The sequence below is a fragment of the Vigna unguiculata genome, chromosome 11 (assembly GCF_004118075.2).
Source record: "Vigna unguiculata cultivar IT97K-499-35 chromosome 11, ASM411807v1, whole genome shotgun sequence".
NCBI lineage: Eukaryota > Viridiplantae > Streptophyta > Magnoliopsida > Fabales > Fabaceae > Vigna > Vigna unguiculata.
In genome coordinates, this window is record NC_040289.1 from 11,509,280 (window position 1) to 11,523,616 (window position 14,337).

At 37.7% G+C, this 14,337-nt stretch overlaps 1 protein-coding gene across 1 annotated transcript; it reads right to left on the reverse strand.

The window, feature by feature from the left end:
* Positions 1 to 8,787: 8,787 nt before the first annotated feature.
* Positions 8,788 to 12,691, reverse strand: LOC114168266 (cold-responsive protein kinase 1-like). The gene is made up of 7 exons (XM_028053016.1): positions 12,554 to 12,691; positions 11,935 to 12,045; positions 11,463 to 11,578; positions 10,967 to 11,177; positions 10,645 to 10,882; positions 10,369 to 10,519; positions 8,788 to 9,559 (listed from the first exon to the last, which is right to left on the reverse strand). The coding sequence occupies exons 2-7, from the start codon at positions 12,005 to 12,007 to the stop codon at positions 9,179 to 9,181; spliced, it is 1,170 nt and encodes a 389-aa protein (XP_027908817.1). The 5' UTR covers positions 12,008 to 12,045; positions 12,554 to 12,691; the 3' UTR covers positions 8,788 to 9,178.
* Positions 12,692 to 14,337: the final 1,646 nt, after the last annotated feature.

The following is a 14,337-nucleotide window of genomic DNA, read 5'->3' on the forward strand; positions in this document are numbered from 1 at the left end:
GGGACTAGATTGATGGAGAACTCCACCTCTCTACTGGGAGGCAATCCCGGTACCTCCTCCGGAAACACATCCACAAAATCCTGAACAACCGGTATCACTGACGTTGCCTCTCCTCTCTCCACCTCCATATGCGTGAAGATCATGTAACACTGCCCACCGTCCTGTAGTTCCCTCATGACACCCTGGGAAGACATCAACTCAGGCTCCTCTAAGTCGGGAAACAACAACCTCTTCTCCCGAAAATCTATCAGAATGCGATTGGCAAAGAGCCAATCCATCCCTAAGATCACCTCCAGCTCCTGTAGAGGTAGGCAGATTAAGTTCACCCTGTACCTGCGCCCCTCTACCTCCACTGGAAGCCTAGCACACAAGGACGACGTCCTGACCAAACCCGACGCCAGAGTAAACACCGCAAGCTCACACTGCAGCTCGCGCACCGACAAACCCAACCGTTCCACACAAGCAAAAGACACAAAATAGTGTGTCGCTCCAGAATCATACAACACACAACATCTCATCCCAGAAATCACACAATAACCCATAACAAGGTTACCTGAACCTGCAGCCTTAGCTCCGGTCATGGCATAGACTCTGCCCGTCGCCTGAGGCCTGTTGCCTCTGTCCCTCCCTTGATGCTACTGGGGTGCCTGAACTAGAGGGCGTGTCGTTGCCCTAGAAAGGTTGGGGCAATCCCTCCCAAAGTGGCCTTCCTTGCCACAGTTGTTACACCTACGGTAACCATCCCTACGTGGACAGGCGTACCTCGGGTGGGGTCCCCCACACGTGAAACACTAAACTCGACCCTACTGAGGAGGAAAGCTCCTAGACTCCTGAGGCTAATGGTGTGGTCTATCATATGGTCTCCTCCGCTCCTCATGTCTGGGCCTGGACCTAGATGGTCCACCGATCCTCTGAGGTGGCTGTGGCTGCTGTGGGCGTTGACCTTCCACCTCACGCTTCATCTTCTCCATTACTCTGGCCTTCTCTACCAGAGCAGCAAAATCCTTGATGGACAAGGGTGCCACCATCAAGCGAATATCACCGCGAAGACCGTTCTCGAACTTCCTGCATCGCCACTCCTCATCGAGTGGCAGGGTGTAAAAACGGCTGAGGTGTTTGAACCTCTCAGCATACTCCGTCACTGTCTTCCCTCCTTGGGTCAACTGGAGGAACTCCACCTCCTTGGCGTATCGGATGCTGTCTGGGAAGTACTCGGAGAGGAATCTCTCCCTGAAAGCCTCCCATGTCACTGGCTCATCCCTCTCCTCCAGGATGGATCTAGTACTGCTCCACCAATGCTCCGCCTCCCCCGTGAGCATGTACACAGAGAACGCCAACCTGTTCTCTGCAAGGCACATCCTCGCATCATAGATGCGCTCCAGGTCCTTCAGCCATTGGTCTGCGGCGTCAGGACTAGTCTTCTCGTCAAACTTCGCCGGGTGGTGCTTCAGAAAGTCCTCCAGACTCCACTCCCTAACTGCAGGTCGTGGTTCAGAACATAAGGGCAGCCGCCCTGTTCTCCTCCAACGGGCGGAGGGCCTCCATGTGCTACCGATGAGCATCCTCAGCAGCTACTCTCGCAGCCTCCATCTGCTGCATCACAGCCTACTGCTGCTCCAGCGACGCCGCCTGTCGCTGCATGGATGCCTCATGCTGCTGCATCATCGCAGCACTCTGCTGTGCCATCGTTGCTACCATCGCCTCTATGGCTCTGGCGATATCTGGTGCGTCTCCCTGGGATGATTGCGAAGTCCTACGAGGAGGTGCCATAGTCCACTGGCACATAGAAAATCACCTGGATAGGCTTGATAAAGGCAAGAATTTAACTAAGAACACTCAGAAGATACACAGAGAAAGCTAAGCGGACGTCCAAGTCCACAGACCTAAGGAATGACCGCTCTGATACCATAAATGTAACGTCCCATTTAATTTATAAACGCAATTAAAGGAAACGCCACACGTAAGATAGTATAACCACACAGTCCTGGGGTTTCCAACATCACCCCTACAAAACTAGGCACACCACGATGCCAACAAAAGCAAAAAATTGTTCAACTAGAAGTTTACAATCTAATAACCACGAGTACAGGGGCCATAACCCTAAAGAAACATGACAGAAAGAAGTATAAGGTACAGCCTAGATGGCTAGGTAGCGGAATCGCCGTTCCCTTGTTGACCACGAGAACCTCGCCCATCTGCTCCCATCAACCAAGTTGATGATCATCGCAAGGAAGAACAACCACATACAACACAACCATGCAACAAAACGGGTAAGCTAGAGCCAACACATATTCATCATACAGTTAAATATATTTTCATCATCTCATATCCATATAACAACCAAACATGTTATGACTCTTCATTCAATACACTACGACTCGACTCGACTCATCCAGATACGTATAACTTAGTCGGATTCAGCGGATGCTTGCACTTGTGGTGGATACCTCTGCTCGAACCTGAGCTGCTCATCCCCGAGCTATGTGTTACAAATGTTACGATGAATCAAATCTCCCTCACCACAAGGTTAGCCCTTAATGAATTTCGGGCCTCCTGCTACTCTCACCACAGGAGTCAGTCCGCTCTAAGTGAGACTAGCTGGCCCCTTAGAGTGTCAGGATACAGTCCTTACCTTGAATCCTTACTTGGTTATACAGATGGGGCACCACCATGGACACCCACTAACAGGGGCCATGGGATTACATCCCGACCAATGAAGCGTAACCCCGGAGGTCTCACCTAGAGACCCCAAGGAATTACACGCTGACACGGACCAACATTCATAAAACAGCAGTAGGAGAGCATCAAAGATCATGTTTGCAATTCCATACCCTTCTTTGAGATTTATTCCTCATACACATCACATTTTGGATCCATACATCTGATCATCACCACCCCATGAATCTATGGCCTCATCTCATATCAATAACGTTTTCCTTTAGTTTCAAACCTCTCCTACATTTCACATGCCAATAACATACCCAACCCGTCATACACAATTCGTGATTCATGCCAAGCACGCATAATACTCCATTATATACATGTTCCTCATCAAACAATTCACACCCAAACCAAAATCAATCATCCAAAAAATAAACAAGCACCCAAACAGCGTACTGCCTCGCCCAACCCCTCGCTCAGGCTGAAGGGTTTCGCTCAGGCGAGACGTGCTCGCTCAGGCGAGCCCCCCCTTCGCCTAGGCGAGGGTTCGATGGAGCACTCAGGGAACATCACGGGATCTCGCTTAGGCAAGACCCCTCTCGCCTGGGCGAGGTGTTCCCTCGCTCAAAGTTCGAGCAGGTCGCCTGGGCGACCTTTCGTGCAATAGTCCTAGGCGAGCTCCCTGTTTCATCTCGCCTAGGCGAGATTGACTCGCTTGGGCGAGATTAACAGGTCTCGCCACTGTTCTTCACTGCAACAGCCATGTAAATCGAACCAACCAAGCATACAAAGCAGTTAATCACACCAAAACGAAGGATTTATCCATGCAATCAGTAATTCACTCAGGAACAGCCAAGACAACACCAAAAGACTGAAACCCTAACTTCCCGTACCTGGAAAGAGGGTCAACAGAAGCCTTGACGGCACGACGACGGATACTGCAGCTCTACGAGTGAACTAACGAGCTGAAAACAGAAGGTAGGAACAAGGGCGCATTATTACTAAACGTTAACCGTGGAAAGAGTGGAGGGAAAACGATGGAAGCCATAAGATTTGGAAAAAGGACACTTACGTGGAGCCGGAATTGGGTTTGAGCTTGAACGAGGTGGACCTTAGGGCAAACCCTAGCAGAGCGTTCAGTGAGGTAGTGAGGGATGACGGCTGGTTTCTAAAAGAGTGAAAGTGAGGTGAGATTAGGGCAACATAGCAAGATCTTATATGTTGGGCCAACCCTTAGGCCCACTTACAAGGGCAGCCCACCAACTCTGGGGCAGAAAATAAAAGGGGGCCTTACAGAATTTGTTGAACTATTAGATGCTTTATAGCTAAATAGGGATGAAATTATAGGCGGTACATGCATTGATGATAGATGTGTCATTTGTAAAGAGATAGATACTGTCATAGATTCTACTTATAACTCTTTTGATGGTGTTAATGTAGTAGTCACTGATTTTTCTAATTGCTTTGTTGATCCTTTTTTTTCGATAATTTCACTGATTTTGAGGATCCAACAACCATTATTGTTGATTTTGATTATCCACCTATCTTTGATGAGGAGTTCACTGATTCTACTGTGTTTGCTGATTTGGATTTTAGAATTGGTGCTGCTAATCTTGTTCTTGCAGTGTTTTCTGAGTTTCTAGGTGTGAATTTTGCAATTATTGAAGCTGAAATTCCTGCACTTACATTGGATAAGATGGTGCAGCAGCCGCAGCAGAATACCACGGAAAAGCACATCAAAACTGGTTTGGACAGATTCCAGCAGAATGATTTGCAGAATCAGATTGGTGCACACATGAAGTTACCGGACAAATTGGCTGAGTACTGAAAAGCTGAAAGAGTTGTTTCCATTTGTTTGTTTGTAAATATGGTATTAGTAGGAACTTAGTATCTTCTCTAGTTAATATAAATAGTATCTATAATATAGAAAATAAGATGGTAGAAAATAGGTTATACTTCATAAAACTAAAGAAAATTAATTTTGATTTGTGGCTACTTGGAATTAGGCCAATCTGTTGTAGTCTTAGAAGTAGGTTAGTTTTCTTTTCTTTACATTAGTTTAGGAAGTATTTAGGTGTAAGATCCACTTTAATTTTGTCCTAAAATTTAAGGGTCTCTCTTAGTCAGTTGGGCATAAGGCTGGCTCATAGGGCATCCCAAAACCCCTAAACCAACCTAACCCTCTCATGTTCTGCCAACTTTGCAAAATCAGCCACCTTACTCCTTTTCTCTTTTCCTTTCAAACAGTGCTCTGCTAGGGTTCGAAGCTCATTCAGATTCAAGTCAGCTCAACCTCATTCTCTGCTCCACGTCAGTTATTCTTTCGCTCATGCTCTTTCTTCTCCAGCTTGTTTTCGTGGTTCCTGTTAGGTTTCATCGTAGTAATCCCGTTTTCATTTTGTGCCACTGTTCTCAACTCTTGAGTATGCTCCTGGAGCTGTTGGGTTCTTTACCATAGCTTCCTGTAACATCTGTCCAGGTGAGGGAAGCTAGGATTTTTCATGCTTTTATAAATAATGTGTCTGTTTTGGTTCTGTTGGGTGCTCTTGATGATTTGATGTGCTTTTGATGGTGTGAAAATAATCTGTGTACTATTTCTGGATGGATTTTTGGCTTTGCATGCGTGAGAGCAGTTGAGATCTGCTATACTCGCCTAAGCAAGCTGTTTCTCGCCCAAACGGGAAGCTCTCACCTAAGCGAGGAGCTCTCGCCTAAGCGAGAATGGCAGTAACTCGCCCCCCTTTTGGTTTCGAGTGCTCGCCTGAGCGAAGGCCTCTCGCTTGAGCGAGATGGGCTAGCATGACCGAGAACTCGAAGTACTCTCTGTTTTCAATCTCGCTTAAGCGAGAGACCCCTGTCGCCTGAGCGAGAGCTCCTTAGCTCGAGCGAGATTGACAGTAGAGTTGTTTAAATGCTTGTATGCTCTCATGATTGATTTGTTTACCCTTTTAAAGCATGAAATATGATGCCAACGTTTTATACAACGTGCTTGAGTTTTCTTAATTTTTTGTTGTTTGGGATTTCGTGTTTTTACATGTTGAAATCAGTGAAAACCTGTCAGTTTAGCTTAAGCGAGAGATTTTAGCTTAAGCGAGATCAGTCTAGCTTAAGCGAGAATTTCTAGCTTAAGCGAGACCAGTCTAGATTAAGCGAGATCAGTCTAGCTTACGCGAAAATTGCTGCATAATTTTAATTCCTTACTTTAACTTGAACTTGTGGATTGATTCAATTACTTTTAAAAGCATGAATTGGGCGAATGGGTGTAAGTAGAATGGTTTATGGCCTGTGATTGATAAGTTTAACATGACCTTGGCATGTGATTTGTATGGGATGGTTGGTTATCAAAGTGGCATGGTTTTGGCATGATAAATGATTCAATATTGATTGTTGGAAGCATGATGATTGGGTTGGTTAGGATGTAATTCCACGATAGTTTCGTGGTGGTGCCTCATTTGGTAAGGACGTAATTCCATGAGCCTCTAGGTGAGACTTCATGGTGGTGCCTTAGTTGGTCGGGACGTAATTCCATGACCCTGTTAGTGAGAGTTCATGGTGGTGCCCCATCTATATAATTTAGCAAGGATTCAAGATAAGGTTGCATCCTGACACTCTAAAGAGTCAACTAGTCTCACATATAGCATACTGACTCTAGTGGTGAGAGTAGTAGGAGGCCTGAAATTCATTAAGGGCTAAGCTTATGTGTGGGGATAAAACATTGTAACATTTAGCTTGGGGGAGAGCAGCTCGGTAGAGCGGAGAAGTCCACCACAAGTGCAAGCATCCGCTGAATCCCGCTAATGATATGTATCCGGATGAGTCGTGTCTGAGTCTTAGTGTATTGTTTGAAGAGTCATAACATGCTTGGTTGACATATATTCCTTGGACTGTGAAATAGCATGTAACTGTATGACAAACTGTTTTCTACTCTAGCTTACCCTTTCTGCTTGTTGTATGGTATGTGCGTGTGGTGTTCTCTTTTTACGATGATCATCAATTTATTAATGTGAGCAGATGTGAGAACCCCCCGTGGTCAACAGCTTAGCTTTGGGTTGGATTCTGCCATCCAAGTTTCTTCTAGGCTTGTAGCCCATGTACTTGTCTGCCCCTTGGACAATTATTTTGAATACTGTAGACTCTTATACTCCAGACCTTTGTTTCCAATATTATACTGTGTGACATTTCTTTTAATTAACGTTATTAATTAAATGGGATGTTACATTAGGTCCCTTCCTCTTTTTACTGTTTTTTGTTATTTCGTTGCCACATTGAGGGCAATGCGCAGTATTGGTGTGAAGTGTGGGGGGAGGTTTGAATTTCTTTGAATTTTTTTCAGTTTTCTTAGCTAGCAGCACTACTAATAATTTTTCTGTTTTAGCTGCTTTGAATTGCAGGTGCAGTGCTGGTTCTAGGCATAAGTGACTCTGTTTTAAAAATTTAGTTGTTGCTTATATTTGAGTAGTTAGTTAAATACAGTTTCTTTTAGTCACAATTTATGCTTTATTTTAACTTCTGTTTTGTTGCAGTAGTAGCTAGGTGCATAGTCAAATTTCGAATTCCTTGATTTCTGGAGTAATTAGTAGTTGTAATAGTATGCTAGATGAATTGAAACTTGGTTGCATAGTTATTTTGCTGACTTGGTAGTTTTAGTATTAGAATTAGAATGAGTTGCATATTCTTAAGTCTAGTGGTTTCAATTCTAGGTTTGAATAGGCACATTTTAGATATGATCTCAATTTCAGTATGAGTTAAAGGTATTAATTATGCTAGAGGAAAATATACAAATTTTTAATGTGGGAACCATACCCATATTTTTTCCTGAGAATCTTAGCAGGAACTACAGATACCCAAGACAATAAAAGATCAATTTAAGAACAACATTTATGGATAACAACATGATACTTAGTTAATTACGTACGGCTGTTGTTGCTGCACTTTGTATGCAATATGAAGCTGATCTCAGACTTAACATGAACATTATAGTCAAAGCTCTTCAACCTTTGCTGGCTACTCAAACTGGACCTGCTAGTGAAACAAAAAACGATTCGCAATACAAAGTATTTTAGGATCATAGAAGTCTTCTTTAAACTGAATCTGTCTTTCATTGAGGTGTTTATATTATATTTTAGGTTAAAATACTCCATTCATCCATGTTTTTGTTGAAAAATCTCAAATAGGTCCTAAGATTTTTTTTAGTCTCAATTAGGTCCATATTTTTGAAAATGTGTAACAATTAGGTCCATATAAAATTTTAAAAAATTTTTGTAAAAGGTTAAAATAAATATATTTAAAATTTTTTTACACATTTTCATACTAACGGAATGGACCTAATTGTTACACATTTTCAAAAATATGGACCTAATTGAGACTAAAAAAAATCTTAGGATCTATTTGAGATTTTTCAACAAAAACATGGATGAAGGGAGTATTTTAACCTATATATTATATATATATATATATATATATATATATATATATATATATATATATGAAGTGCATGTTTATGTTAACATAGTTTGCTATGTATTATGTATATTTAAAGTATTTTTTTAATAAAACTTAATTTTTATTATGACTTTTTTTAATAAAAGTTAATGTTTGATTTATTATGGTTAATAGTGTGAAATTACGTTATTTTTCTTCACAGGGTTGTACGTTGAAGACAATATCCTTCTTTGTCCCAAATTTTCATTAGGGATTTTCATCCCCGGACAAATACTTTTCTGTAACATACCATGCCTTGGTAGTTGGATTTGAAATGAGGACTGTGTTATAATATTAGCAGCCAACAGGGTCAAGTAGCAGCACTGCAATTTACAAGCACAAAATGAGTTTTTTGCTTGAACAGAACTTAGATACAATAGCTTGAGAGCTTTTAGTACTGTGGTCTCCTCCTTCATCATGTGTACAATTACTATTGAGTCATGACAGGTGATGATTAGGTAACGAATAATGAAATTCTTAGTCATTTATATAACAAAAACGACTTCACTTTCCATTAACTGGAATAAAGAATTTGCATTATACAAATGTTGACAATAGAGCACACAATTCATGTCAGAATCATATATTAAACTCAATTATGAGCATAATAATACAATGTGGAAGAAATTTTAGCAACACAGAAAGTCACAGAAATAATTCAAGTCTATATTTCAGAAGATCGTTGATGGGATTACAATTTGCACACTAATGGGCAGTATGATGTATGAGCTGAGCAAGCACTATCTTAAACAAACAGCAGCATAAGAACCACAAAAAATCAAGCCAACAATAAACAATGCCCTGATTCAAAATACTATGGTATATGGCCTACATAGATCATTGACACTAATTTCTTACAAAAAGTTTACCCGACCAATGAATTACAAATTGAACTCATTTATCACTGATTAATATAGAATGAGAAGAAAATATTACACAAAAAAATTTACACTCTGCATTGTAGCCATAAAAGGTAACAAAGATTGGTTGCTTCAGAATAAGGGGGGAGAATCAAGGCTACCTGTTGATAATCAAATTAATTACTTCGATCACAGATTGCTGTGAAGGTCATGGTAGCAAAAGAGGTCATGGTTTCTGAAGAAGATGACTCATCTTGCTTCCCTTCAGCCAACAAAAATTTACCATTCTCTTCAGACTTGCCCTTTTGTTTCCATGCACTTTTGGCTTCCACAAATTCAAATATCATGCCTGGTTTTGTCACATTCTCCTCATTCACATCTTTTTCACCTAAAAGCATTTCAAGCACAATGGACATAGAGGGTCGGAGCTGAGGTGAATCCTGCGTGCAAAGGAGAGCAATCTTACAAAACCTGATTGCCTCCTCAACATCGAAGTCTCCGTCTAGAAAAGCATCCACCATTTTTTCTGTCTCTCCAGCGTCATACAAATCCCAAGCCTGTAAGACACATTAACTTTTGAGTTTCCATAAAGTTTCAAGGAAATATGATTTCAATCCTTGACACAAACAAATTAATCCCAGATTAAGTATGCCTTAGTACTACAAAGTTTACATTACTAGAGCTCATTTTGTTACGATAGCTACATTGCGCCGATTGAAAATGTCTTATTGCAAGCATAGTAAGAAGTTCTTAACAAACAGTCATACTCATCATGTATACTTGCTTTATTAATAACAATGAAAATGAACACTTAAACTATATAATCTATGGAGACAGAATCAACCATGTTACTTGAACAAATATAACTTGTTTCTCATAGAGTACAACAGCTCTTGGCCAAAACCAAGCGATTCCACCCATAAGCCCGTCTTCTTAGTTGAAACTTTAATGTCAACATTGTAACCTTGTTTCTTAATGTGTATGAAATAGTTAACGAGTTAAAAGGACTACCATAAAAATAAAGAAAATGAAATTTACGTCGGGATGAACACATGGTCTAGTATGGCTTCTTCTATTTACATTTATCTTTAATTATCCACAATTTTTTTAAAGGTTGATACCAGAGTTGAACATGTTAAGTTCCAGAAATTCAAGACGGGAAATGCATGTGGCTGCCTCACCACATCTTAAACTGACATAGGGAAGAAGAAAATGAAGTGCCATCAAAAATAAAATTCTATGTATGAATGCCAATCTCTTCGAATATTTCTTTCACACTGCATACAATTTGAATCCTCAACTACATCTAATTGCTTTTAGTCCTTATCAATATTTTCATAAGGGAAGGTCGTTACTGCTTACTTACTCTTGTGAGAAGATACTGTTCTTCAACAGGTAAACGTCTATTTGTGTTAGGTCTTCCACTAACAATTTCTAATAATAGAACTCCAAAGCTATAAACATCTGATTTTCTTGTCACTTGATTTCGGATTGCATATTCAGGTGCAAGATAACCACTACAAAACCAAACCAAGAGAACGAGTAAGAACAAAGTGGGGAAGAAAATGCTAATAAACCTGAAAATTCCAAAAATCTGAAATTTCACAATAGGAGCTAATTGAAGATAAAATGATGGGCTTACACTGTTCCAGCAACACGTGTACTGATATGAGTTAGGTTTGGTGGAATAAGCTTTGCAAGCCCAAAATCTGAAATTTTTGGCTCAAGATCTTTGTCAAGTAGGACATTGCTTGCTTTTATGTCTCTGTGGATAATGTGGGGTTGGACCTCTTCATGAAGGAATGCAAGGCCCCTGGCAACACCTACACAAATGTTCCTTCTTGTAGACCAACTGAATTGGATGTTACTGTGGCCTGCACCTACAAACTCAAGAGGATTAGTTCACAATTAAGATAGCTCTTTTAACAATTCACACTCATACTACATGACATCAACTCAATTACCAATAAGTGTTTGTGCTAGGCTGTTATTCTCAAGATAGCCATAGACCAAAATCCTATGGTTGTCTTCCACACAGCATCCATGCAACTTAACTAGATTCTCATGTTCTATACTAGATATCACCTTTATTTCTGTCAAAAACTCTCGGACCCCTTGTCTTGATTCAGCTGATAAAACCTTTATAGCTACTGGAGAACCATTTCTCAGCTTTCCCTAACCAAGGAGAAATTTATCAATAACATTTTTATTATTTAAACTCATGATAAACTTCAACATAAGTACTTATAGAAGAAGAAAACAAGAAAAAAATGTATTGAGTTTCTCCATAGCTATAAAAGTTAGGTGCATAAGTTTTTTAGCTTATGGAAGAAACTCAATTCATTTTACCTTCTTAGTTTCGTTTCTACAAGAGCTTATTAAGAATTTAGCCAATCAGAGTCTTAGTGGGTATAAGAAATCTTCATAAATTCTAGACTGATACCATACTGCTGCAATCACCTTATAGACTTCTCCAAAACCTCCCTGTCCTATCTTGTTTGCAGGACTAAAACTTTCGGTGGCACTTCGCAATTCCCTGTAAGTGTAGATCTTGACATTCTGAATTTCTGAAATATCTGTTGCAGGGTATACATCATACTTGATCAAAACAGGGAACATTTTGATCATACCAATGTTTCATATATATCAGATTGTAAAAACAAAGAATACAAAAAACAGGGCTCGTGCTTTCTGAGTATGTAAGCATGTCATCCTAGACAACTGTAACCGTCTCACTGACCCAAACCCGTTTCAAAAACGAAGACTCAACTAATACAAAAACGAGGGTGACCGTAAAACTGGATTATTATGTTTTTGTGGTTTATGGAAACACCAACAAGGACCAAGTCTTGGAATAGTTCAATTATTGAATAAATAATTTAACAAAACAGAAGCTCATCCATGGAAGACCACATAATATATTAAAGTATACCTAAATCAACTCCGGTCAATCGAGTGGCTGAGGAAGATCCTTTCTTTCTGAAAAGATTAAAGAAACAAGTCATCAGAGTAACCCTCCTGCTCCAATTGATCAAAACTAGCTCTGCAAAAGTGAAAGAGATAATTGAGATTGAAATCTCCCAAAATCTCGCCACCGCCTCAAAGGGATACTCGAAAAACAAAATCTGGTTAAACTTTATCAGCCGTTGCAAGGAACTTCTGCTACTGCTAATAGGCAATTAAAGAAATACCATTTGCATACAAACACTCCTATCAAAAAATGATGCTCAATTGAATATTAGTTATTCTAATGAACACGAAAAATCAAAATCCTAAGTCAATTTTTTTGTTTTTTTATTCTTTCTTCATGAAAAGTCAACTTGACTTGTTTCTTTGCGTAACCAAGTAAAATAACATTCCATTGCTGCCAATCTTCAATTGTGCAACAAAAATTCGAAAATGATAGAAGGGTATGTCCTACATAACTTGAACAATTAAATATATGAAACGACAACACACTACGATCTTAGCAACTGTAAGAACCAAATCTGGTTTTTCCTTGTACATTTCTGCATAAAATGAAATTGAACTATAACCACAGATAAACTTACATGAAGAAAGAAGAAAACCAATATTCTGAAACCAAGTCTTTGAAAATGTGAATTATAAGAGAGAGAACATGTTTTGTACAGCTATGAAATTATCTTTAAAGCTTAGAAGCATGAAAGCATTTAGTTGCAAAAGGAGAATAATACCTGGTAAACTTAGACTCTGTCATGAGGGTCTATATACAAAATTTTTAATTTAGTTTTACAAAATTCTTAATTTAGTTTTACAAAATTTACTTTTATGACAAAAATATATTATTATATAAAAGATTTTATCATTTATGTAATCCTTTTTTTAAACTAATGTAATTCCTTTACTAATTTTTAACTTTTAGATAAATTTTTTTAATTTAAACTTAATAATTTTTTAAATTAAAATAATTATTTATAATTTTTTTATAAAATCAATAAAAATTGTTTACAATAAAATTATAAAATTTATTTATAACTATTTTTATATTATAATAATAATAATTTTATTATTTATTATTATCCTAGAAAAAAGAGTAAACATATATATTCATATATGTGTTTGCAGTATTACTAATCACTACCTATTTTTCTAACCTTTAAGTATTACTAAGCAATTTTATATTTCATTAGAATAATATTATTATAAGAATGGAAATCAAATTAATGTATTTATTTATTTATTTATTTATTTTAATTTGTTTAATTGACCCATTATTAAACTAACTGATAGGATGTTAGATTAGTTTACATAAAATTTTATACTTAAACCTTAAGTTCAATAAACTATTTGCTGTATTTAAACTATTTTTTATTTTAATTATTAAATTACAAATTCTCATTCAACATGAGGGTTTATAAACTTAAAAATTGTTTACTTTAATTACAGAATATGCTTCCAAAGTATACGTTCATCATAAGATTATTTAACTGCAAATATTTTATTCTTCTAAAATTTAACATTTATGTTTATTTGAAAATAATTTTTTGTTTTGTTTTAGGGCATAAAAAACAGAAAAGTGCGTTAGAATTTTAAAAATATTTCCTAAGTTTTACGTATTATTATGATTATAATTGTCGTTATAATTTGGAGTGGTGATATTTTGATACGGTGGAGAAAAAAATACTTATTTAATAATTTAAATTATTAATATTTTAATTATTTTTTAAATATATTAACCTAAAATATTAACATATATTATTATATTACTTAAATATGTTATTAAATCACGAGTTTTCTTAAAGTGTGAATCTTTCATTTATTTTCCAATAATTTATGTAAGTTATGGTTTTAATAATAAAAAGCAAAAGTTAGTTTGAGAATGAGTAAGGTTTTAGGAGAAGTTATGGCCACCAACCAATTGTCCCGCATGCTACTTTTCTTCTTCATTCCTTTAACCTTCTCAAGGTTTAAGACTTTGTTTTGACGTATAACTTGGATAATATAACCTAAATTTTTCTATAACTATTTTATGAAAGGAAAATTATTTAAAATAAAATAAAATCAATTTTGTTATGATTTAAAATTAATTAATGTAAATCTTAAAATAACAATTTAAATAAGCAATATTATAGAGTTTTTATAATTATTAACGAAAACAGAGGTGTTGTTATATATGTGTCTAACGAAAACATAAGTTGATGATACATAGTTATCGTTACAAACCCAATTATTTGGTAAATAATGCATAGAATCTTCTTTATTTTTTCCTATTTGGAGTTTTTGTTACTTTGTCACTATCATGATATTTTGTTAGGTTTAAATACTTTTTTCGTCTTCATTTTCGTAGTGTTTGTTGTGGATGGTCTTCATTTTC

Excerpts from the sequence above, each read along its gene's own strand:
- LOC114168266 (XM_028053016.1), bottom strand. The coding sequence starts at position 12,007 with ATGACTTGTTTCTTTAATCTTTTCAGAAAGAAAGGATCTTCCTCAGCC. Across the intron at positions 11,178-11,462 it reads GTTTTGGAGAAGTCTATAAG|GGAAAGCTGAGAAATGGTTC; the intron begins GTGATTGCAGCA and ends CTCCTTGGTTAG. Across the intron at positions 9,560-10,368 it reads AACAGTATCTTCTCACAAGA|GCTTGGGATTTGTATGACGC; the intron begins GTAAGTAAGCAG and ends TGTGTCTTACAG.